This window comes from Chrysochloris asiatica, unplaced genomic scaffold (assembly GCF_000296735.1).
Source record: "Chrysochloris asiatica unplaced genomic scaffold, ChrAsi1.0 scaffold00150, whole genome shotgun sequence".
Taxonomy (NCBI): Eukaryota; Metazoa; Chordata; class Mammalia; order Afrosoricida; family Chrysochloridae; genus Chrysochloris; species Chrysochloris asiatica.
The window spans coordinates 2,284,524-2,309,200 of NW_006408668.1; the positions used below are offsets into that span (position 1 = coordinate 2,284,524).

General features: G+C 38.7%; 1 protein-coding gene across 1 annotated transcript in view; it reads right to left on the reverse strand.

Annotated features, from left to right (window-relative positions):
- IL1RL2 (interleukin 1 receptor-like 2) overlaps positions 1-24,677 on the reverse strand; it is a 64,408-nt gene that overhangs the window by 17,870 nt on the left and 21,861 nt on the right. The window contains exons 6-9 of the mRNA XM_006870764.1: positions 23,170-23,241; positions 13,193-13,322; positions 11,942-12,078; positions 1,671-1,814 (exon numbers count right to left, since the gene is read on the reverse strand). Coding sequence (XP_006870826.1) covers positions 1,671-1,814; positions 11,942-12,078; positions 13,193-13,322; positions 23,170-23,241 — 483 coding nt within the window. The remainder of the gene's footprint in view (positions 1-1,670; positions 1,815-11,941; positions 12,079-13,192; positions 13,323-23,169; positions 23,242-24,677) is intronic.

Below are 24,677 nucleotides of genomic sequence, written 5' to 3' on the forward strand. Positions count from 1 at the left end.
TTGATGGTCCTAGGGTCCTCTGTTTCTGGACTATAAAATTAACTACTCCCCACTTTTTGTTACAAAACTTCTACCTTTAGAGTTGTGACAGTTGCAAGTTGTCATGATAACAATTACTTACTTTGAGTCATAAGAATCTTATCCCCATCTCTTTTCACCAGACCCATCTAGACAAGATGAGAACTATTTAGTGGGGACTCTATCTTCCTCTGCACACTCTTAAACTAAACTCCCTCTTGAAAATTTGTAAGCCAGTTACTTCGTGCCTTTATCACCCCATCATTTTAGGTAGCCAATATCTAAGGTGCCCATCCCTATCAACCCTGTATACAGAGGGGGTAGGATTGATACTTGGTGTGAAGACTCATTCCCTCTCAGTTGGTATTTTGAACATTGCTCTCCCTTTTATGTCAGCTAAGAAATAGATGAAAAGCAAGCAACACCTCTGGCATCACACAGTGAGTAAATGAAATTGCTCAAGTCAATCTGTCTCTGACACTTGAGCACTTCAGATTATAAACTTGTCAGATCTCATGCGCAATTGCTCAGGCCTCAACCACATTGCTCCAGGAGAAAAGTTGCTCTTTTGCTAGCACCAGTAGGCATGAAAACCTGTCAAGAAGTTTATACTTTTGTTGTTAAGTGCCATCAAGTTGGTTTCGCCTCATACCAATCCTGTATAGGGTTTCCAAGGGTTTGAACCAAAGACCTTGTGGCTAGCAGTCCAGTGCTGACCCTACAGCCTCACACCAGAACTCCAGGTTACCCTGGTTGGTTGGTTGTGTGCCGTGGCATTGGTTTCAACTCATAGCAACCCTGTATAGATTTTCTGAGGCTGTAAATCTTTATGGGAACAGAAAGCCTCATCTTTCTCCTGTGGAACAGCTGGTAATTTCGAACTGCTGACCTTGATGTTAGTAGCCTGACTCATAACCACGATGCTACCAGCGCTCCTGAAAGGTTATACTCCTAAAAATTTACACAGGGACCCAGAAAATTATCATCTGCTGCCTAGCAAATATTCACTTGATGACAATACTCCACACTTGTGCCTATCTGTCAGTTTGATGAACTGTGATTGTTTGTATGTTGCTGTGATGGTGGAAACTCTATACCACTGGCATTTCAAATGCCATCCGGGTCACCATGATTGACAGGTTTCAGTGCAGCTTTCAGACTAGATACACTAGCAAACAAGGCATGGTGATCTTCTTCTGAAAGTCAGTCCACACAAAAATTATGGAGCATACAAAGCATTGCCTGAGTCACTTGCTCCGGACATTCATCAGAAGGGATGATCACTAGACGAGGACATCGTGTTTGGTTACACAAGGGTCCTGGGGCCCCTCAATGTGATGGATTGACCAAATGAGGAACTGTGAGGAAGATGCAGGACCAGACATTGTTTCATTGTATTGCTTATAAGGTCACCTTGAGTCAGAGTCGACTCAGTGGTAACTAACAACACCTTGCAAGTCTTATTTGAGGGAAGAATGCTCATAAGCACAGAAAATAATTGATCTGAAAGTTCCAGAAAGATTCTTTTCTCAAAATCTTTCAGCAACAGAAAAAAAGGAAACTAGTAAAATATGGAAATGTGTATTTGAAACGACTGCATGAATGAGCAAATGCCCATGGTGAGTTATCTCTCAGTGATTACCCACACTTACCATCTTTGGTCCCAGTTGGAAGGAAGGCACTTCGATACCAAAGCACAATGTCAATCTTAAAAATGTTGTACATGCACATTATGGACACAGCCACACTTGTCAGAACGATGAAACCTCCTGTCAAGTAAGCTCGGAAATCTGGAGCTAAAACAACAGCAAAACATAAAAGAGCAAGAGAGAGAGTCCGTTATGTCATTTACAATTACAGAACATATTATAAATGCCAAGAGAAAATGTCAAAGTGCTAAGGTCATTGTGTCAATAGTCTCTGAGCTTAAATCCTAAATTATGGTTAAGTGCTGCTGAGTTGGTTTCAACTCATGGCCATCTTATATAGGGTTTCCCAGGCTTTAAATCTTTGTGGAAGCAGAAAGCCTCATCTTTCTCCCACTAAATCACAGGTAATGTTCTAGAACAATCCACTCTTGACAAAGAATTTGGGGAAACAACTTCTGAGCTCTTGGGCATCTGGGAAAGGAAAATTCTCAAGTCCCTGCAGCTGTGCTCACTGTCATGCTAGCACTGCTTTCAAAATACTGATGGCCAGACCTTCCAACACCATCACCAGCCTCTCAAAGTTGGGAACTAAGTGCGTTTCATTTGGAAAGTTCCTCCAGTGATTCTGCTGCATGCTCTTGATTAATAACCACTGTTGGAACAGCTCTCCTAGTGAGCTAAATTGAATATCAGCACTCCTGTTCGAAATAAGGAGTGATCCTTTGCCTACCCTTGGGGTTATCTCTGCTGGTTCCATAAATGGTCTGAGAGCCAGACTCCTAAGTAATTCTCTCGGAGCCAGGACAGTCCCTGTTTGGTGTCTACCAGAGAGACAAGCTCTTAGAAAGGCTGTTTACTTCCTACTCTAGTCCGTGAGCGCATTACAGAACAATTATGAGCAGAAGTGGTGGGGCAGGAAATGACCAAGGAGCAGAACCAGTTGCTCTGGAACTTGTTCCAGAAAACAAGTTCTGAAAACATGTTCCTACACATCAGAGAAGAGGAACAATCCAGCTGTCTGCCTTACCACAACCATAAACCTCCTGCCTCCCAGGAAATCAGAAAAAAAGGAAGAGAAAAGAATGAAAATCCTTCCCATTCTTCACAGCCCACTTCATAACCCACTTTTTCCGCCACTTCCCTGGTCCCAAATAGACAGTGAGGGAGAGTGAGCGAGGGTGTGGGGGATGGCTCTCTTTTCTCTAACCCTTCACAACACTTTGATTTATTTTAACAACCATTGCAAAGTTTATTCATCACTTCCCAAGGACGCACAATGCTGTGAACATAATGAAACCAGTTTCTTCATTTCACTGTTTTGTCCCATTAAATCCATGACACAATAAAGCACAATAACTAAAAACACATTTGGTGCTTAAAAAAATACTGCACTGAATAATTCCCAGCATAGTCACAAAACAGCTTCAGTGATTTGCACATTGTTACCCAACCCAATCCTGGGTACTTGTTAGAATCTGTAGCTTCTAAGCATTAGCCTGACTTGTCCGTCCTTCCCATCCTCTTTGCCATCTCTCTGCTTTCGTTATCATTAATTCTGGGAGTAACAAGGCCGCCTCTCTTTTTTAATGTAATCATGTCTAGAACCTTTAATGTATACTTTACATATCTCACTATTGTACACTGTCAGGAGGAAAATAACATACCTATAGGATTTGTGGGATTCAAAAAGCCCCTGGTAAGTAGACAGGTTTTGTTGTTAAGTGCCATTGAGTTCTCACTTATAGTGACCCTGTATGTATAGTGATCCTATTTCCGAGTAGTAGCTGGGTGGGTTTGAACTGCCAATTTTGCTATTCAAACTCACCTTTTGGTCCAGTGCATTATCCATTATCCTGCAGCACCACACCAGGAAGGGCTCCAAGTAAATAGAAGGGATCCCTTAAAATTTATGGGTTGATTGTTCATTGTATTCAGGAGAGCTGATCCACTCTGCTATGCAAATGAACTAAAGCTGGAAACAGAGTCTTAAGGACTCTTCTAAAGCACTTAACAACAACAACAATGGGTCTTAAGAAGTCCCTAGATAGTGAAATGATTACGTGTTCACTTGCTTATGGAAAGGTTGGTGCTTTGAGTTCATCAAGAAAATTCTCAGAAGAAACTTTTCTTCTGGAACTTGAGTCATCTGAAAACCCTATGGGGCACAGGTCTATTGCGATACTAATGACGTCACCATGATTGGGAGTCACCTCGACAGCAACTAGGCTGGATTGGAGACTTGGAAAGAGAAATAAAGGAGACCCTCCCTGATGGCCAGAGCAGATGCCCAGTTGAAGGTCCTATCAAAGGTGATATTTGCCATTTGAGGCCATATGCTACCGGGAGCCCATAAACAGAGATGCTAGTTGACAACAAGTGATTTGATAGTGTGAGGCAGCCTGAGTACAGCTATTTTGAGAGCAGCCGCCAAAACTGACTGAAATGTGTGTCTTCCTTAAGTTTCAATTTCTCATTTGTGCCAGTTGTTAAGTGCCATAGAGTCAATTCCAACCCATAGCGACCCTGTATAGGGTTTCCAAGGAGGAGCTGATAAGCTTGAACCATCCACCTTGCAGTTCAAACAACTTTGCAGTCTGACGCATTAGCCCACAGTGCCACACCAGAACTCTTTATGCCAGCTGTTGTTGTTAAGTACCGTAAAGTGGATTCTGACCCATAGTGACCCTGTATAGGGTTTCCACGGAGCTGGTGAGCTTGAACCACCGACCTTGCAGTTCAAAGGACTTTGCAGTCTGACGCATTAACCCACCACACCAGGACTCCTTGTGCCAGTTGTTGTTAAGTGCCATCAAGTCGGTTCCGACCCATAGCGACCCTGTATAGGGTTTCCAAGGAGCAGCTGGTGAGCTCGAACCGCCGACTTTGCAGTTCAACCCGTTTTGCAGTCTGGCTCATTAATCCACAGCGCCACACCAGGACGCCATCTAATTTCTACCCCACCCCCACCCCTGGGCAAGACCTCACAAAAGCCCATCTCCTTCACAGCTAGCCCATTCTAAGCTCCACCCCCTCCCAAGGCCCTCATAAAAACCCTCAGCCCGTGTGGGAGGAGGCCTCTGGCCCTGGTCAGCAAGCCCCTCCCAGGTCTGTCTTGAATTAACACGTCCTTGCGGTTGAGCTGTGCTCTCCATCTCTTTTCTCCATTGACTCTAACAGAGTGTACAGAAGGGTACACCAGTCCCAACAGCCAGTTAGTGACCCTGTTCAGACCAATGAAATACGAATCTAATCTGAAGATGTCTTCAACAAAAATAAGGAAGTCATGTGGAGAAGCTGTAACCTCAGCTCTGCCCCCATATAAACCAACAAGCAGCTTGTATCCAAGAGGCTCACATTCCTAAAAACTTAGGGCAAACAAAACATAGTAAGCAGGTATAAAAATAAATTTCATGTAGGACGTGAGATGACTGTTGGTAGTAAGGTCTCTTAAGGGGCCAAAAACAAAGGAGATTTGTGGCCCCTCCCTCTTCCAACATGATTGGCAGGTATTAATTGAAATGGATAATTAACATTTTTTGGCCCTGTGGGATAAAGCACAGGCCCACAAGGTCAGTTTGAAGCATAAGGTCAGTGCTTCAAAGCCACCAGCCACTCCTTGGAAACCCTATACAGGGTAGCTATGAATTGGAATTAACTCTATGGCATTTAACAACAGTTGATAGTAAAATTAGTTCCTTTGAGCCTGGAATTTGCCTCAGAATCTTTCTAGACACAGGTGTTTCCAAATAATTAATTGTTGTTGTTATGTGCTGTGGAGTTGGTTCCGATTCATAGTGACCCTACCCTGTACAGGGTTTCCAAGGCTGTAAATCCTCATCTTTCTCCCACGTAACATCTGGTAGTTTCGAACTGCTGACCTTGAGGTTTGCAGCCTGATTCGTAACCACTGTGCTACCAGAGCTCCTTTCCAAATAGTTAGTACTGATAAATTAGTACAGTCTCTGACTTACAACGTATTCTAGTTAAAAACCTCACTTACAACCATCCATAGTTTATTTTTTCCCTTTTTTTTTTCACATCTTAACATTGGTAGTATGTACACGATTCATGCAGCATTACAGCACATAATTTTATGCTGTTGTAATTCTCAGATGTTCACTTACAGATACACAATGTTATGATTCATTGTTCTGAACACTGTCCTCTAGCAAGGGAATGCCTGGTCTACAATGAAGTCGTCAGTGTTGGGAGTCGAAACGGACAGAAAGTTGGGCAATGCTCAATTCTAACAGCACAGGACAACTGAACTGCACACACACCCAACAGCTGTATGACAGCTGGTAGGACTGTGACATGGACTCCATTGTGTTGTGTTATTGTTGCCAAGTTCCATCGAGTCAGTGCCGACTCACAGTGACTCTGTATAGGGCTTCTGAGGAGCAGCTGGTGGGTTTGAACCACCAACCTTGCAGTTTAGCAGTCCAATGCTTATCCTACAGCGTTACACCAGGACTTCATTGTAGATCAGGCCTGTGGTATGATCTTATTCAGCGTTTTATACTATAGAAACAACAGTTAATGTGAAGCCAAGTTGTTCAAGTTTCTGTAACTGTCATATTTACATTGCTTATACGGAGTCCTGGTGTGGCACTGTGGGTTAATGCGCCAGACTGCAAAGCCATTTGAACTGCAAGGTCGGCAGTTCAAGCTCACCATTTGCTCCTCGTAAACCCTACACAGGGTCGCTATGGGTCAGAACCGACTCAATGGCACTTCACAACAACAACATATCCTTAACAAGGAGTTCTGGTAGCGTAGTTGTTATGAATCAGGCTGTGAATCGCAAGGTCAGCAGTTCGAAACTACCAGCTGATCCATTGAAAGAAAGACGAGGCTTTCTGCTCCCATAAAGATTTACAGCCTCGGAAACCCTGTTCAGGGTCGCTATGGGTCGAAACCTACTCGACAGCAGTTAACAACAACATACTCTTAAGGAAATGTCTAGCAAAAAATTCATGCCACTGGGAGCTCTAATTCAAAGAAGGTGAGGAGTGTTCTTGGCCTGGATAAATTAAAATGGAGTCTGTGAAATAGTGCATGAGGAAGGGCTGTCTCATTCGACAATCATTAGAGATAAGACTAGGATTTTAGAAGTAGTTCAAGGAGCAATTGGCATAAAATTGACAATTTTAACAAAGATGAGTCAAGAGCCAATCCAGGAGACAGAGAAGCTGTTGATTTTGGATAGAATACCAAATCCAGAAAAGGATCCCTATGAAGTGACTGATGATCCAAACGAAAGCACACAGCCTTTCTGGAACCTGAAGGAACAAGGAGAAGATTAACACAAGTACTTACTGCCAGCAAGGGCTGGCTTCATCACTTCAAGTATATACATACAGATGCATAGCTGCAGAAACAAGGAGCACTGACGCTGACATTGTTGAAAATTTCATTGCTGAGCTAGGTAAGGAAATAGACGAAAATACCTATCAAAGCAGATTTTCAACATGGTCAAAACAGGCTTGTCTTGGAAAAGAATGTAAGAACAGACCTATATTACAAAGACGCGAAGTCAATGCCTAGTTTCAAGGTATTTAAAGACAGAGTCATAGTACTGCTTGGTCTAAATTAAACTGTTAAGTTTAAATGAATACCTCTGCTAAGTTACCTCCTTTGTCAGAATATGATCTCTTGATTTCTGGCCCAAGGGAGATTCACCTTTGACCCTGATCTCACTCTGTTCTGCACAGGAAGTGAGTGTGAAAAGTTACATCAGGGAGGCCCTTATGTGCCACCTTCAGTCCAGAGCTGAGGAAGTGGTATTGAATACCCAGGCATGGGGGTGGCAGAGTTACAGCCTTCCTTGGGGGAGACAACTTCCACTACATTTGATAGACTAGTTTGAACCATAGAAAAATTTTGAGGCAACTATTGAGAAAACTCTCATAATTATCCAACTGGCACTTAATAATGGAGAGAGGCTTGACCATCATAATGAAAATACCAACCTTTTTGTAGAGTTTACAGAGTGACAAACTTTGCAAAGCAAATTTAGTCTCATTTAATTCTCTCATACTCTCCTAGTTAAGTGTGGAGCATGCATTGTTCCAATCACATTAAAGAGCATGCATTGTTCCAATCACATTAAAGAACAGTTCAGCATTTACATAGAAGAGTTAAAGATGGGCTCTCATCTGGCAATCCCACTCCTAGAGATTTATCAGGGAAGATTGCTTTCACATGATTACCAGGATACAAATGCAGGAATTTTCACAGCAGCATGAATTGTTATAGCCTCAAAGGAGGCACAAGTCAAATGATCGTATGTCTATAGTTGTTGTTAAGTGCCATCAAGTTTGGTTCCGAACCATAGCGACCCTGTATAGGGTTTCTAAGGAGCAGTTACTGAGCCTGAACCACCAACCTTGCTGTTCAAATGGCTTTGCAGTCTGACTAGCCCACGGCGCCACACCCAGACTCCAGTCTATAGTAGAATGGATCGATTTTGGCCTGGCTATTCAGTGAAATGCAATTCAGAAATTAACGTGGCTGTTCAAAGCTACATCCTACATCATTGAAGCACCAATTCATGTTTTGCATGTAAGAAATGAAAAACCATTTCATCTCATGGCCCTCAAATCAATTCTGACTTATAGCAACACTACATAGGGTTTCCAAGTCTATAAATCTACAGGAGCAGAAAGCTTCACCTTTCTCCCATAGAACAGCTGATGGATTTGAACTGTCAACATTGCAGTTGGCAGTCCAGGACTTACCCTACAATGCCACTAGAGAAAAGAAGCATACCATCAAAGGAAACACACTATAAATTTTTTTACACAAAGTTTCAAATCAGGTCAAATTGAGCTATATTTTAAGGAAAATCTACTTTTCATAGAAAAGCAAGAAAATTATTAGTCTAAAACTTAGTACAATGGTTATCTAAAGAAAGGAAAAAAGGTTGTAATCAAGAAGCATTTGGAGACTCTTCAGGTCTTATAATATTCTTGTTCTTAATCTAGGATTTGCTATATAATTATTTTTATATGGTACATATAATCTGTATGTTCTTTCCTAGCTATCTAGAAAATGTGAGTTTATGCATTATATTTTACAATCAAAGAGTAAAAAGATAAACCCCAATTAATCCCAACAGCAATCTTGAATGGAAGGTATTATTATTATCCTCAGTTTATAGAGAAGGAAATGAGCACAGAGAGGTTGAGTAACAGATCCGTGTTCACACAACTCATAAATGGTAGACTTCGAATATAAACCTGGATCCTGACCCTAAAGTCCTTGTTCGTAACCACCCCAGTATCTACCTTCCAATGGGAGTAGAAAGGAAGGACAGATACAGCAGACTGTCCGTGTGCAGGAAGAGTTTACAGAATGTGGCAAGCAGTTGGATGTAAGGCATGCTGGAGAAAGATGGAGCCATTAGGATGATTCCCAGATTTTGAATAATTTGGAAGTGAGAAACATGGAATCGTGGATTAAGAGGCTTTGGGAGATTAATCTGTGGTCTAGTGGGCAGTCAGCATTGCTTGACTGCTACTTGAGAACGGAGAATACATTTGGAGATTTAGAACTTCCACCTGGATGAGGATGTTAATTGGAGCCCTGAGAGTAAGGAATAGCATCATGGACAAGAATGCAGGAAGAGCAGCACTTCAAATGTTGATACTTCAAGAATTGTCTAGATGTACCAAAGAGAGAAATAGGATGAACAAGATGCACTGGGGGAAACGTGATCAATAGTGACACTCTATGATACAGAAAAGCCATTAAGAGAAAAAGTGGACAGGGGTGGAAGATGAACATAAAGTCCCTTCCACCTGATGCAATCAGAAAGCATTCTGCATAGGTCCAAGGTGAAGAATGGAGATGTAGTGTATTCACTTTTCAGGTAAGGCAGTTAAGGGCCACAGTGGATTGAACTGTGTCCTCCAAAATGTGTTGAAATCCTAACCTCTTGGAAATAGGGGTTTTCTTCTGATATGCTAATGAGGTCAGAGCAGAATTGAGTGAATCCTAAAGCTAGTTGCTCGGGAGTTACTAAAAGGTTAGACTAGACGCAGAGACATGCACAGAGGACAAAGAGAGGAATGCCAAAGAACTCCAAGGACTGCAAGTTACTGCAAACTGAAATAGGAGCCCTGGTGGTGCAGTAGTTAAAGCACTCTGCTGCTAATGGAGAGGTCAGCAGTTCAAGCCCACTCCTCAGGAGAAAATTAAATAGCCTGCTTCCATAAAGATTTACAGTTTGGGAAACCCTATGGGGCAGTTCTACCCTGTCTTTTAGGGTTACTATTAGTAGGAAAAAACTCCAGGAAATGGGCTTTTGAAGGGGACTAAAACATCTCAATGGTTAAGCATTCAGCTGCTAACCAAAAGGCTCAGGGGACACAAGCCAGTTGTTCTGTGGCAGAAAGCTATAGCAATCTGCTTCAGTAAATACTGTGGCCTTGGGAACTCTAGGAAGCAGTTCTGTCCTATAGGGTCTCCATGAGTGAGAACCAAATGGACTTCGACAACAGTTTTGGTTTTTCAAAGCTGAAATAGACAAAGAAGAATGGTCATGCCCTGAATTTGGAACTGTGAGAATACAATTTCTGTTCTTTAAAGCTAGTCATTTCTGGCATTTTTGTTACAGCATCACTGTGTTAACTAAGCTTGGAAGTACAGGCTGCTGCATGCATTTCTGGCAGAGGTGAAGGACACGCCTCAGGTCAAGAACTTGGTAGGGGAAAAGGCACAGTTGCCACATTCATTCGGCAGCCCTGGAGCAAAAGCTTTATGTTAAATTCTGCAAAAACAGTTCTCTTGTTGTTGTTTTTAAGTGCTGTCATAGCGACACTGAATAGGGTTTCTGAGACAGACTGTAAATCTTTATGGGAGCAGAAAGCCTCCTCTTTCTCCCGCAGAGCAGCTGGTAGTTTCAAACTGCTGACCTTTTGGTTCGCAGCCCGATTCATAACCACTACGCTACCAGAGCTCCTTAAAAACAGTTCTAGTGGGATTTTAATTAGGATTTAACTTAGCATTAAGGGACATTGGCAAATTCAAACCCTCTGCTCTTGCATGTGCCTAAATTAAAAATAAATAAATAAAATGAGAGTCACTGAATTTAAAACACATTGTCTTGGGGAACCACAGCTCAGCATTCTACAAGGTACTTCATACTCTCTTCACTGGTATGTTATGAATTCAGAGTTGTTTTCTTAATATTATAATTTTCCTCTTCACTCTCTATTCTTTGACTTTATGATCTCGAACAGAGAATCAATAAACTCTGGACCATTTGAAGAGTAGTACATGTGTACATTCATTGAGTTTGACGCCCTCCTCCAGCGCCACACCAAGACTCCTTCTAAAGTTATATTATAAAAATAAATACAAGTGGGGTCTTTAAAGAGTTCATAGAAAAATCCCATTAACTTAAATTTCATTTTTCCATTAGCTTTTTGAAACCTTCTCGTATATGCATTTTATTCACATAGAATTATTTATAATTAACTTTCTAAAAGCGTAAAACCATAGGCAAATAGTTTTAAAAGTTGAGAAATCAGGCTTAATGGTCAAAAAATGTCTCTTTTCAAGACTTCTGTTACATAAAGCATATATGAATATAGCATTTTCAGGATTTGTTGTTGTTAAGTGCCGTCGAGTTGGTTCTGACCAGTAGTGACCCGGTATAGGGTTTCTGAGGAGCAGCCGGTGAGTTTGAACCACTGAACCTTGTGGTTCAAATTGACCTTTGGTCAAGTGCTTATCTTGCAGTGCCACACCAGGATTCCATTTTCAGGGTATACTATAATAAAAGCACAGCCTCACTCCAAGAACATTATTAAGACACTGCGTCAGCTTTTCACTAAATTTCATATTTAGCTTCTCTATGTAATACTGGAGTCCTAGTGTGGCACTGTGGATTGAGGCACTGGACTGCATAGTCAGTTTGAACCACAAGGTCAGCGGTTCAAGCTCACCAGTCATTCCTTAGAAACCCTATACAGGGTCACTATGGGTCAGAACCGACTTGACGGCATTTACCAACAACAGTGTAACACTGGAGTCTTGGTGTGGTTCTGTAGGCTAAGTTTTGGACTGCTAATTACAAGGCCGGAAGTTCAAGCCCACCAGCCACTCTTCAGAAATCCTATACAGGATCACTATGAGTCAGAACTGACTCAATAGTACTTAACAATGTAGTACTATTCTGTTGCCTCACATTAAACATTTAATGTCACATCTCTTTTATGTGTTTCCTCATCATCCTTTTAAACATGCTAAACCCACTGGAACATTACCTGGGAGCTTTAGTACAATGTATGCTGCCGATACGCCAGCATGACACACAAAAGGGCGACCATAATCTTCCATTTTCACTTCAAGGAAAGTTATGTTTACTGTGTACTTATTGTATTGTTCTAATGGTACACATGATCTGCAAAAGAATAGAACCAGTTATTAATGCATGAATCATATTTACCAACATACTTTATAATGTTTATTCTGGAGAATACAATTACTTCCTAGAGAACAGTTTGGACCATCATTTTCCTCTAAGAACAGCTCACTAAAGTGGCTAATTGAAGTCTGTCAACTGAATAGTTCCAATTCTATACTTTATTCTGGAAAGTGACAAGAAAGTGTATTTCTTTTATCTGTAGATAACATCTTCAGCCCTACCAGGTCATCCCCTATTCCTCTCGTCTTATCCTAATGTACTACCCTTCAAGGCAGAGTCCTGGTGTGGCACTGTGAGATAATGAGCCAGACTACAAAGCTGTTTGAACTGCAAGGTCGGTGGTTCAAGCTCACCAGTCACTCCTCGGAAACCCTATACAGGGTCGCTATGGGTCAGAACCAACTCGATGGCACTTAACAACAACAACAAGACCCTTCAAGGCACACCACTAGTTCTTCTGTCCTGTTGTTTCATTCTTATTGTTTATACCACTGAATGAACAAGTAAACCAGTTGCCATTAACACTGATCCCAGTGATGGCTACCCTATGTATGTCAGAGTAGAACTAACTGTGCTCCATAAGTTTTCCAATGGGTGGGTTTTCAAAAGTAGATCACAAGGTCTTTCTTCCAAGGTACCTCTGGGGTGGACTTGAACTTCCAACCTTATAATTATTAGCCATTTTAATTACCCCAAGACTCCATACCATTCAATTAGTTAATGATCATGTTCTATCTCTGTACTTTTGCTTAATTTGCTCTTTAACTCTTGAATGCCTATGACCCATAACTAAATGAAAATGAGACTAGCTTTAACTAGCAGCTGAGAGAAACTGATCGTATTGCTTTAACACCATTCTTCATGCTTCACATCATCTGCCTAGTACAAGGCTAGCAGTGGAATTTGCAGCAGTGAATTCTTTGAACCAGCTGCTTGGCTGTATAATACCCATTGTGAACCAGGACTGAGTAGATCTTCGAAAGACAAAGCTAAAATGAGTGCTAAGAAGGCAGTGAGAATGGTGGGGTGGGGGGTAGGCAGTAATAATGCCAAATTAATTGAGATGAAGAAGCCGGAAAACAAGACTTACTCGAGTCCTTCTCTGATTCGTTGGGATTCACCATAGTAATTATCCACCAGAGTGTTATTGACTTTCCAGCATCGTAGATTTGTGTTATCTCTCACGTCTGTGATATTGCAATCCACAATAAGGGTGGAGCCTGTAAAAATCAAACCCACCAATATATTAAATGAAATAACTACCAAAAATTACCTGGTCAATAAAACCTTTGTTTTTGAGTCTTGAATATCTTTTGGTTACCAGAAATATCCCCTTGGGTCAATACCAATCTACCAGTATTATTGATGACCTTGTGGTTAGCAATCTTGTTCTTAACCCTATAGTACCACTGATGCCCCCTCTGACAGAGAATCATAAGAGACAAATGGCCTTCTGGATATTTACTATAAAGACATATGTATATGCTGCCAAATATCACCTGCTTCTGTAAAACGTTTTCCATAATGTCCTAGATGTGAATAATACTCCTACTCTTAGAAACATTAATGAAGAACCTCACAGTTCACAGAGCATTTCATACATATTTTGTTGTTTAGTCTTCCTATCTTCACAACAGTCCTACAGGGCAGAAAATGGGACATGCTACCATTCCTATTTTACAGATGGCAAGTCACATAGCTAGAGTGACTTGCCCGAGGCCACACATTAGTTTGAGAAAGCAATGAGACATGAACTCTTGTCCTCTAATTCCAATGATCTTTCTCTTTTCCAACTGTGCTCTCCTGGTCTCACCCCTGCTTCTTCTCCTGCCTCTACACACATATTATATTTAATTATGTTTTAACTTTATTTTGCCTCATGAGTCTAATAAATTCCACCTATCTGCTACATGTTAAAAAAAAAAAAAAAAAAGCACTATACTTCTAAACAGTCTACTTCAATGAGTGCCAATGAGTGTCCTTTATTCTAGGTGGTATTTTAAATTTGTTGAGAAACAGAATGCACACATGAAGTCCTGGTGTGGTGCTGTGGGTTAAGGCGCAGGACTGAAACATCAGTTTGAACTGCAAGGTTACAGTTCAAGCTCACTAGCCGTTCCTTGGAAACCCTATACAGGGTCATCATGAATCAGAACTTGACAGCACCTAACCGCAACCAACCATAGTAAAAAAGCATAAAACATAAATGTAAAGTTGATTAATTATTATACATCAAATATATATACAACCTCATCCAGAAAATAAGATAATGCCAGAACCCTACTGCCATCCTACTTGTTCATTCCCTACTAATTTATCACCCATGCACATATACATATAAATATACATACGGGGCACTAGTGGTGCTGTAGGGTAAGAACAAGATTGCTAACCACAAGATCATCATTGTCAACCAACCAGTTTCTTCACAGGAGAAAGATGAGGTTTTCTGCTCCCATGAAGATTCAAAGTCTCCATACAGGGCCACTGTGAGTCAGAACCAAGTCAACGGCACAAAACAATAACATACATACATCCGGACACTTTTGCTTCTGTTACTCTATTACATGATGCTTGTAAAATATATCCAAGGTGTTGCCTGTAATTATACTTCACTCAGACAACAGAATATATTATGATTTCTTTTTCTTATCAACTTTGCTATAAGGAACCCTGGTGACACAGTGGTTACACACTAGAGTACTAGCCAAAAGGTCAGAGGTTCAAACATATCAGTCACTCCATGGGAGAAGATGTGACAGTCTGTCTCCATAAAGATTTACAGCCTTCGTAACTCTATGGGGCAATTCTACTCTGTGCTATAAGGTCTTTGAGTACAAATTGACTCCCTGGCAACGGGTCATATGGGACTATTGCTATTTTCATATATACATTTGAATTGTTTTCAATATTTCCAATTAGGTCCAGAGCTCCTTCGTAAACTTTCATTCATGACTTCTGAGGTACCACATACATATTTCTAATAGGTACACATGGTGGTGGTATGCCGTGGAGTTGGTTCTGACTCATAGCTACCCTATATAAGGTTTCCAAGGTTGTAACATCCTAAAATCCTAACGGGAGCAGAAAGACTCATCTTCCTCTCCAGGAGTGACTAGTATATTAGAACTGCTGACCTTGCAGTTTGCAGCACAACTCATTACCCGCTATGCTACAAGGACTCTGTATGGGTATACATACCTATCTAATAAAACTGGCAGATCTTAGATTATGTATCTATCTTCCACTTTTAAAGATGATGTTGAACTGTTTTCTAAAGCGATTATTCCCGTTTACACTTCCACCAGCAGTCTATGACAGTTTGTTGGCTTACATATTCACCATATTGTCAGTTATTTTATGTTAGCGTTTCTAGTAAGTTTCACATTGTGAATTTAATTTGCATGCCCCTGAATTGCACTTGGCTAAGCACCTTCTTATTGTCTATTTGGGTATCCTCTTTTATATTGTCTGCCCAAATTACTTGCCTGTCTCTCTATTATGTTACCTTCTCCTTATTGATTTGTAGTTCGTCATTTGTCTAGATATATAAAGTGATCTTTATCCACTTTTTGCTAGTGTGTTCTCCAACTCTGAGGCTTGTTTTTTCATTCTTTATTGTTGTCTTTTCTTAAACAGGGCTCTTACTTTTAATGTAATCCTATGTTTTCCTTTGGTGTTCTGGTGTGGCATTGTAGGATAAGAACTGGACTATTAACCACAAGGCCAGTGGTTAAAATGCACCAGCTGCTCCTCAGAAATCCTACACTGGGTCACTATGAGTCAGAACTGATTTGATGGCACTTAACAAACATTTTCCTTCATGATTACTGTGTTGTAAATCTTCTTCTTTTAAAAAAAAATCTTTTCTTACTCCCAAATTAAGAGTCTTGGTATGGTGCTATAGATAAGTACAGGATCTCAAGGTCAGTTTGAACTACAGCGTCGGTTCAAACTCACGAGATGCTCCTCGGAAACCCTATACTGGATCGCTATGAGTAGGAACCAATTCGATGGCACTTAACAAGAATTCCCAAATTATGATTTTTTTTTTTTCTAGAAACATCATTGGTTAACATTTCATACTTAAGGTTGCAGTACACTTGAAACTATCTTTAGAAATGTGAGATATGAGCGGTTTGATTTTATTCTATGTTACATCTAACCATCTAGTATCTTTTAGTGTAAAGATGGCAGATCCTCTACTCTTCAGTCGTAACAACTTTGTCAAACCAAGTGCCGTATATGTCTGAGTCTACCTCTGTTCCATTGTCCATTCTTGTGTCAAAGCTTGTTGTTAAGTGTCATCAAGTTGGTTCCGACTCATAGCAACCCTGTATAGGGTTTCCGAGAAACGGCTGGTGGGTTTGAACTGCCAATCTTGTGATTAGTTGTCCAATGCTTGTCCTATAGCACCAACCAGGACTGTGCTAATTATCAAAGATTTCTTTTGGTATCTGGAAACATAAGTCCTCATATTTAGTTCTTTATTAAAGTGTCTTGACTATTACTAAATCTTTGCATGTCCTTATAAATGTTATAATCAACTTTATTGTTGCTAAGTGCAGTTGAGTCAATTCCGACCCATAGCGACCCTGAGTAGTGTTTCTGAGGAGCAGCTGTTTAGCTTGAACCACAGACCTTGCAGTTCAAACTGCTTTAAAGTCTGATGCATTAACCCACAGCGCCACACTGGGACTTCAACTTATAAAACTACAAAAAGCTAAAATCTGTTGAGATTTTGACTGGTATGTAATTGAACCTATGGATCAATTTGAAGTACTGGTGTGGCGTTGTGGGTTACTGTGCTAGACTGCAAAGTCAGCTGGAACCACAGGTCAGCAATTCAAGCTTGCCAGCCGCTCCTCAGAAACCCTATACAGGGTCTCTATGGGTCGGAACCCACTAGACAGCACTTAACAACAACAGCAATAATATGGATAAGTTTGGGAAAAACTGGCAACTTTGCTTTAATGACTTTTTTACTCCATAAACACATAAGGTGGTGGTGGTATGCTGTGGAGTTGGTTCTGACCTACAGTGACCCTGTACAGGGTTTCCAAGGCTGTAAATCTTTATGGGAGCAGAAAGCCTCATCTTTCTCCCATGGGTCGGCTGGTAGTTTCGAACTACTGACCTTGAGGTTAGCAGCCCAACTTGTAACCACTACACTACCAGAGCTCCTATTAACACGATATGGATTCTTATTTATTGAAGTCTTCTTTCTCTCGATGTTTTAATAATTCCTGTCCAGAGATCTACCAGAAGTGTTGTTAGATATTCAATATTTTTATTGTTGTTAAGTGCCACCAAGTTGGTTCCAACTCACAGCGACTTTGTATAGGGTTTCCGAGGAGTGGCTGGTGGGTTTGTATCGCCAATATTGTGGTTAGCAGTCCAGTGCAATATTTAATCAATTGTGTTATTATAAATGTTATATTAAATTCACTGTTATTATAAATATTATATTAAATATATTAACATTTTGTTTGTTGATGACACCCAAATATGCTCCCTTGAACATTGTATACTGATCTTGAGCCCAACAAAGCTGTTTAGTTCACTTATTATGAATATTTTGCATTTGTTTTAGAGTACAAACACAATCATATCATAAAAAAATTACAATTTTATTTTATCATTTCCAATCTTTTTACCTTTTTCCTTTTTCTTGCTTTATTTAACTAACTAGGCCAATTTAACTCTAGGCCAATGAACAATAAAAGTGACAATAAACAGAACCCTTGTCTTCTTTCTCAATACAAAGGAAAAGTGTTTGAAATTTCAGTTTTGAGAACTCTCTGCAGGTGTTAAAAAATAGATTTAATCAGATAAGGAAGTTTCCTTCTATTTCTAGTTTCCTCAATTTTATTTTTAAATAATGACATCATGATTCCATTTTTCCAAATGTGTTTTTTGTATCTATAGAGATAAATATATGATTTTTCTCCTTTAGTCTGTTAATATGAAAAAGAAAGACAAATCATCTGTTAGTAAATAAATTTGCATTCCTAGGATAAATACAATTGAATCATAATGTATTTTTCTTTAAATGTGCTGTTGAAATCAATATGCTAATAATTTGCTAAGTGTCATGAATATTCATGATTAAAACTGGCATGAATTTTTCCTTTCGGAATGAGTCCTGGTGTGGCACTGTGAGTTAATGCGCTGGATTGCAAAGTCATTTGAACTTCAAGGTTTTCAGTTCAAGCTCACCGGAAAACCCTATATAAAGTTGCTAAGGGTCGGAACTGATTGACGGCATTTAACAATAACAACATTATAATCTTGGTGTGGTGCGTAGAAGTCCTGGTGTGGCACTATGGGTTAATGCGCTAGACTGCAAAGTTGGTTTGAACCACAGGGTCAGCAGTTCAGTCTCATCAACTGCTCCTTGGAAACCCTATACAGAGTAGCTACGGATCAGAACTGACTCATCTTCTGACCCGTCGGCACTTAACAACAACAACAATATAATCCTTGCTGGGTTGTGATGTCTAGCTTTCACTAGCATAATAAAGTGAGTTAAGAGCTGCTTTTCTTATTTTTCTTCTCTGGAAGAATTTGTCTAAAATTGGTGATTCTTTCTTAAGTTTTGTAGAATGTACCCATAAAACCAATTTGATCTAATTTTTGTTTGAGGGAAGAATTTAAATTATAGAATTCATTTAAATAGTTGTATGAATATGATGAATTCAATATCTTGTCTCCATCTGTATGTTGATTTTTCTAAGTTTGTCCATTTTCCTTAAACTTTCAAATTATATAGGATAAAGGTGTTCAGAATAGTCTCTTATTATTTGTACAATGCCTATATGAGCTACAATTCTGTCCCTCTTTTTCAATTCCTGTCTTCTTTTTCTAGATCAATCCTGAAAAGCAATTTTATTATATTTTCAAATTCAATTTGTGGCATTATTAATCACTCTATAGTATGTTTATTCTCTGTATCATTATTTTCTATTACTGACTTTTAAACTTTTCTTTCCTATATTTTCTTTGGCTTTATTTTGTTTCTCCTTCTAACTTCTAGTACTGAGCATTTAGCTCATAGATATTTGATATGCTGCACTCTACCAAATCTGGCTGTAACATATCAGTTGTGATGTGTAGTCTTTCATTAAGATTCAGTTCAAAATATTCTTTAATTTCTATAGTTACTACTCTTCTGAACTGTGCATCATATACAATTTTTTTAAATGTGTTTGTTTTTGAATCCATGTGTTTATTCTAGTTTCTTTTTAATATTTATTTCTAATTGAATTTCGTTTGAAAGCATGTAGTCTATATAATTTCAAGCCATTGAATTTTGTTCAGGTCAGTTTTCTGACCCAGCATATGGTCAATTTCATTTACATTTAAAGAGAAGTTGTAGTCTATAGGAGCTGAGTGTAGAGTTCCATATCTGAACATTGTTGTTATTGTTGATGTGTGCCGTCAAGTCGGTTCCGACTCATAGCCACCCCTGTATAGGGTTTCTAAGGAAGGTCTAGTGAGTTTGAAGCACCAATCTTGCAGTTCAAACCAACCTTGAAGTCGAATGCTTATCCTACGGCACCACACCAGGACTCATCTGAATAGTAGATCATTTATTACATTTTGTTCATTAAGATTGGGTGTTTTGTTTCTTTGTTTTATCCATTACTGGAAAATCAATGTCAACATCATCATTATCAATGTCTGCTTTAACTCTGAATTTTGTATGGGCTGTATGTATATACCTAAATATTCACATATTTATCTATCTATCTATCTATCTATCTATCTATCTATCTATCTATCATCTATCTATCTACATCCATATATCTATCTATCTATTTATCTATCTATCTATCTATCTATCTATCTATCTATCTATCTAGATGTTCATTCACATATACATATCTATACACATATACATGAAGTCCTGGTGTGGCACTGGAGAATAAGCCCTGGACCCGAAAGTCGATTTGAACCTCAAGGTTGGCAGCTCAAATCCACCAGTCATTCTTTGGAAACACTATACAGGTCCGCTATGAATAGTTGGAAATGACTCATCAGCATTGAACACCAATTATATATATTATGTATACACATCCATGTTTTTTTAAGGCCATGTTATTATGTATCCACAGATTCAGAACTGACTTTATATCATTACGAAGTATCTATATTTGCCCCTTATGTTCTTTACCTTAAACTCTACCATGGTATTAGTATAATTATACCAACACTAGAGTCCATGGGTGGAGCAAATGGTTAAGTGCTCAACTATTAAAAGAAAGGTTATGATTTGTGAGTCTGTTCGGAAGCACCTCAGAAGAAAGGCCTGGAAATTGCTTCTGAGAGATCACAATCATTGAAAACCATATGGAGCACAGTTCTGAAGCTCCATGCTGAAATGCACGGAGTCACTGTCAGTAGAAATCAACTTGATAGAAACTGGTTGGTTTGATTATACTAACATTACTTTGTTTATAGTATATAGTAGCATTTTCTATCCGTGTCTTCAAGGATCTTATCAATAGCAAAGAAGTTTTGTTTTAATGCAATAACAATCTTTACATTTTGAGAAATTAGCCCATTTTGTAATTAATGATATATAAGAGTGAGCCCTGGTGACACATTGGGCTGGATGGACTACTAACCACAAGATAAGCAGTTCAAGTCCACCAGCCTCTCCTTGAAAGAAAGATGAGACTGAAAATTTGCAGTCTCAGAATCCCTATACAGAATCCCTATAAATTGGAATCAACTTAATGGCAGTAGGCTTGGTTTTGGATTTTGGTGAGTTTAAACCAACTCTCTACTTGTTGCATTTGTCCTATGTGTGGCTTTTCTCCTTGTTACCTTTTGGATTGATTATGTCTTGTGATTCTATTCAACCCTGTATTCTTAAAATTATTTTTCTTTTAGGAACACCCTAGATCATAATCCATACATTCTTAGACTTATCAAAATTTGCTATTATTGAGATTTTTATTCTCTTTCTCTTTGTAAGCTTTCGCATTTCTAAGTCTTCTATATTTGGATTACTCTTCATGTTCTGCGGGAGAAAAACGAGGCTTTCTGCTCCCGTAAAGATTTACAGCCTCAGAAACCCTGCACAGGGTCTCTATGAGTCAGAACCGACTCCACGGCACATAACAACAACAATTCATCTTGGGGATTAACCTTGCTAGAACTTTATCTATTTATTGATCTATTGTATCCCCCCATTCATCTCTTCCACTAGGAGCCAACTCAAATTTATTAATTCTAGTTTTTTTATGTGTAAATTCATTATTTTATTTTATCATTGCCATTTTCTTTGTTGGAGCTTTTCAGTTGCTCTCTTTTATATAGTTATTTGGTTAATTTACATATTTTAATCATTTCTGTGTTTAGTAATGATGATAGTGAAAAATATAAAGTTCTTAGAGTGTGGCATTGGTCACATTTCATGAAATTTAATACACTATCATTATTTCATAAATATTCATGCTTTATTTTAATCTCTAATCAAGAAAACAAAAAAACTGGAAGATGGCTTTGTTGTCAGGTTTTTTTAATGAGTGGGATATTTCACAGTTTTAACTTTAGTTGTAAATTTCAAGGTTTATCTCATTGTGATTGTACCATGTGATTTAAGCAATTTCCATTTGGAATTTTGAGTTTTTTCATAGATACTTATGAGAGATAGCTAAGAAATAAGTTACTTTTATTTCAAATCCTTTGATCTTTATTTGCTTAGCCAGAATATGTTAAAATTTCCCACAACAATTGTTTCTGACCTTGTATTTCTCTGAATTGTAGCTTAATTTAAATGTGCTGCTATTTAAAACATAAAATTTGCTACTTGGGGAAGCGTTATAATTTGTTACTATAAAATAACTCAATTTATAATTTAATTTTGTGCCCTGAAAAAATATATTATCAGGCATTAATAAGGTCAATCTGATTTATTTTTTGATAACTTTTCCAGATATGGTTGGTTGTTATGTGCCATGGAGTTGTTCCAACTCATAGTGACTTTGTACAGGGTTTCCGAGGCTGTAAATCTTTAAGGAAGCAGAAAGCCTCATCTTTCTCCCGCAGAGCAGCTGGTAGTTTGAACTACTGACCTTGAGATTAGCAGCTTGAGTCATAACCACTACGCTACCAGAACTCCTTTTTCCAGATATAGCTTACTTGTATTTTTAATCTTTTGATTTTGTAGATATGTATCTTTTGACAGTAACAAGTAATTGGATTTTAATGATCAACTCAATCTGAGTCTTGATGTAGCATTGTCTTTCCCTAAAGATTGTTGTTATTGTTGTTGTTAAGTGCCATGAAGTCAGTTCTGAGTCATAGAGACCCTGTATAGGGTTTCTGAGAAGTTGGGGGGGGGCGGTTTGAAATACCAACCTTGCAGTTAACAGTCCAGTGTTCATCCTACAATACCACAAGCCTTGAAAACTCTATGGGGTTTGAAATACCAACCTTGCAGGGCTGTTACAACTCATTGGCAATGGATTTTTTTTTTATTATTAGTTTGCTTTTGGTTCTCTTTAGAAGGTACTCAATTTTTGTTTATGTTTTACTAATGATTCCCTTGTCATAAAAAGAAAACATAGTTTGAGCTCAGTTTTCTAAAGTTAGATCACAAACTGAGGCAGTATTTATTGATTCCTTTTTTTCTCTGTAAAATAAAGACTAGATAACTATTCATACTTCTTTAATATACTTTTCAGTTTACAATCCAGAATTCTTGATCAATATTAGTGAGTTGTAATTTTACATTTTGCAACTTCTCCTTCAGAAATTCTTACATATATATTTCCATTGCTTCTACATACACAGATTCAAATAATCATTTAGATCCAGAGTGTTCACTGCCAGACCTTAGATGCCATAATTTTTCCCAGGCTTCATCTCTCCTAGTTTTTTTATTATGGTGCCTCTCCTGATGACCTGGGGTATGTCCAAAGCTGGACACTGTATGAGATTTTTTTGTCTTCATCCCTGAAGTTCAAAAAATGCACTAAGATCTGTAGACCTGCTGGTTTCTGCCCATATTGATCTCAATAACTCCAGGGACCTTACTCCACTGACTTTACTTACCTAGTTGTACTTCAATTGAATTGTTTCTTGGATAAGTAATTTTAGGGACTCTATCTCCATATTCAATTTTCTCTGTTAAGAAATCATGTCCACATAAAATTGCATTAGAATCACATAGAATACATTCTCAACTACTTCAATAAAATAATGTAAAGAAATTACAGCATAGAACAGACTTGCAATAAGATGTTAGTCAAGAAAAAAACAAGACTTACGATATGACAAAAATCCCACTCCATCAAAGCATTATTAGCCAGAAATCATTGAATTGTTAAGGAAAGCTAAAGCAAGCCTATAAGCTAAACTACCAAGGTAGTTCACTACTGTCGTTATATTTTGTGTACATTTCAACTAATGAGATTGTGTGATAAAATCTCTTTATCTAATATTCCTAACATAGTGGCTATATGCAAAGTTCTGGATGAGATCTTGGCTAGAAAGAAATCATTACATTAATATTTTATCTTCAGTTTCATCCTCCACCCTCCAACTCTGCTTTTTCATAGTCATTCACATTCTTTCCTCTTCCACTACCATTTTATGATTGTTTTTCTTATAATGAGACCTACCGCTACCCTTAGTCTTTCTCCACTTCTGTATACTATTTGTCCACAATTTACTAGTCATCGATGTAGTCTCTTTTTCTTCTTGTTAATTTTTTGTAAGGTATGGAAAACTAACAAGGGGGAAGTTAAGACAAATGCAAAACTTTATGTCCTTTATGTTGGCATTAATATGTGTATATTTTACAATCTATTCAAATTCATTATGTGCAAACAAAGGTTACCACTGCTGAGTTAAGGTCACCACATAGTCTAGGACACTACCACCCACTGGATCACATACATCTAAAAATATGCCAGTCATTCTAGGTAACAGCTTTTCTCTCACCCTCTTTTTCTATTCTATATTCTTTCCCCAGAAAGTCTCCTTCACACCCACGTCTTCAATTACTATCCAAAGTGCAACGTCTGAATGTTTTATCTCCAGATCCTTTTTCAAACTACAGACCCATCTAGACTACAGTCTAGTCTACCTACATCTCCAGATGGGCATCCTTCACATTCAACCAATTAATGACCAAACTCAGGATCTCACTCTCACATCCACTATTCCTCCATAGTTACCTAATCTCATGAATAGATACAGTGAGTTGAATAAGTTCCTGGGATATCTATCTCCCTCCCACTCTTAATTCAGCTGAATACTACGATCTCTCCATTTTACCTTCTGAGATGCCTTGAATCAATCCACATCTTTCTTTCTTCAGTGCCACTGTGTTATCAGTGCCAACATGATGTCTCAGCTCCATTCCTGTACCTGCCTTCTAACCACCTCTCTTGTCCCTGTATAGATCATTCTATGCACAACTGCCAGACCACTCATTCTACAAAGCAAATCACGCCATGCTACTGTCCTGCTCTTACTTACATTTATTCTTTTTTTTAATGTTTTATTGTGAATTATATGATAGTTTGCATGGGAGAACTTTAGTTTTACATTCATTC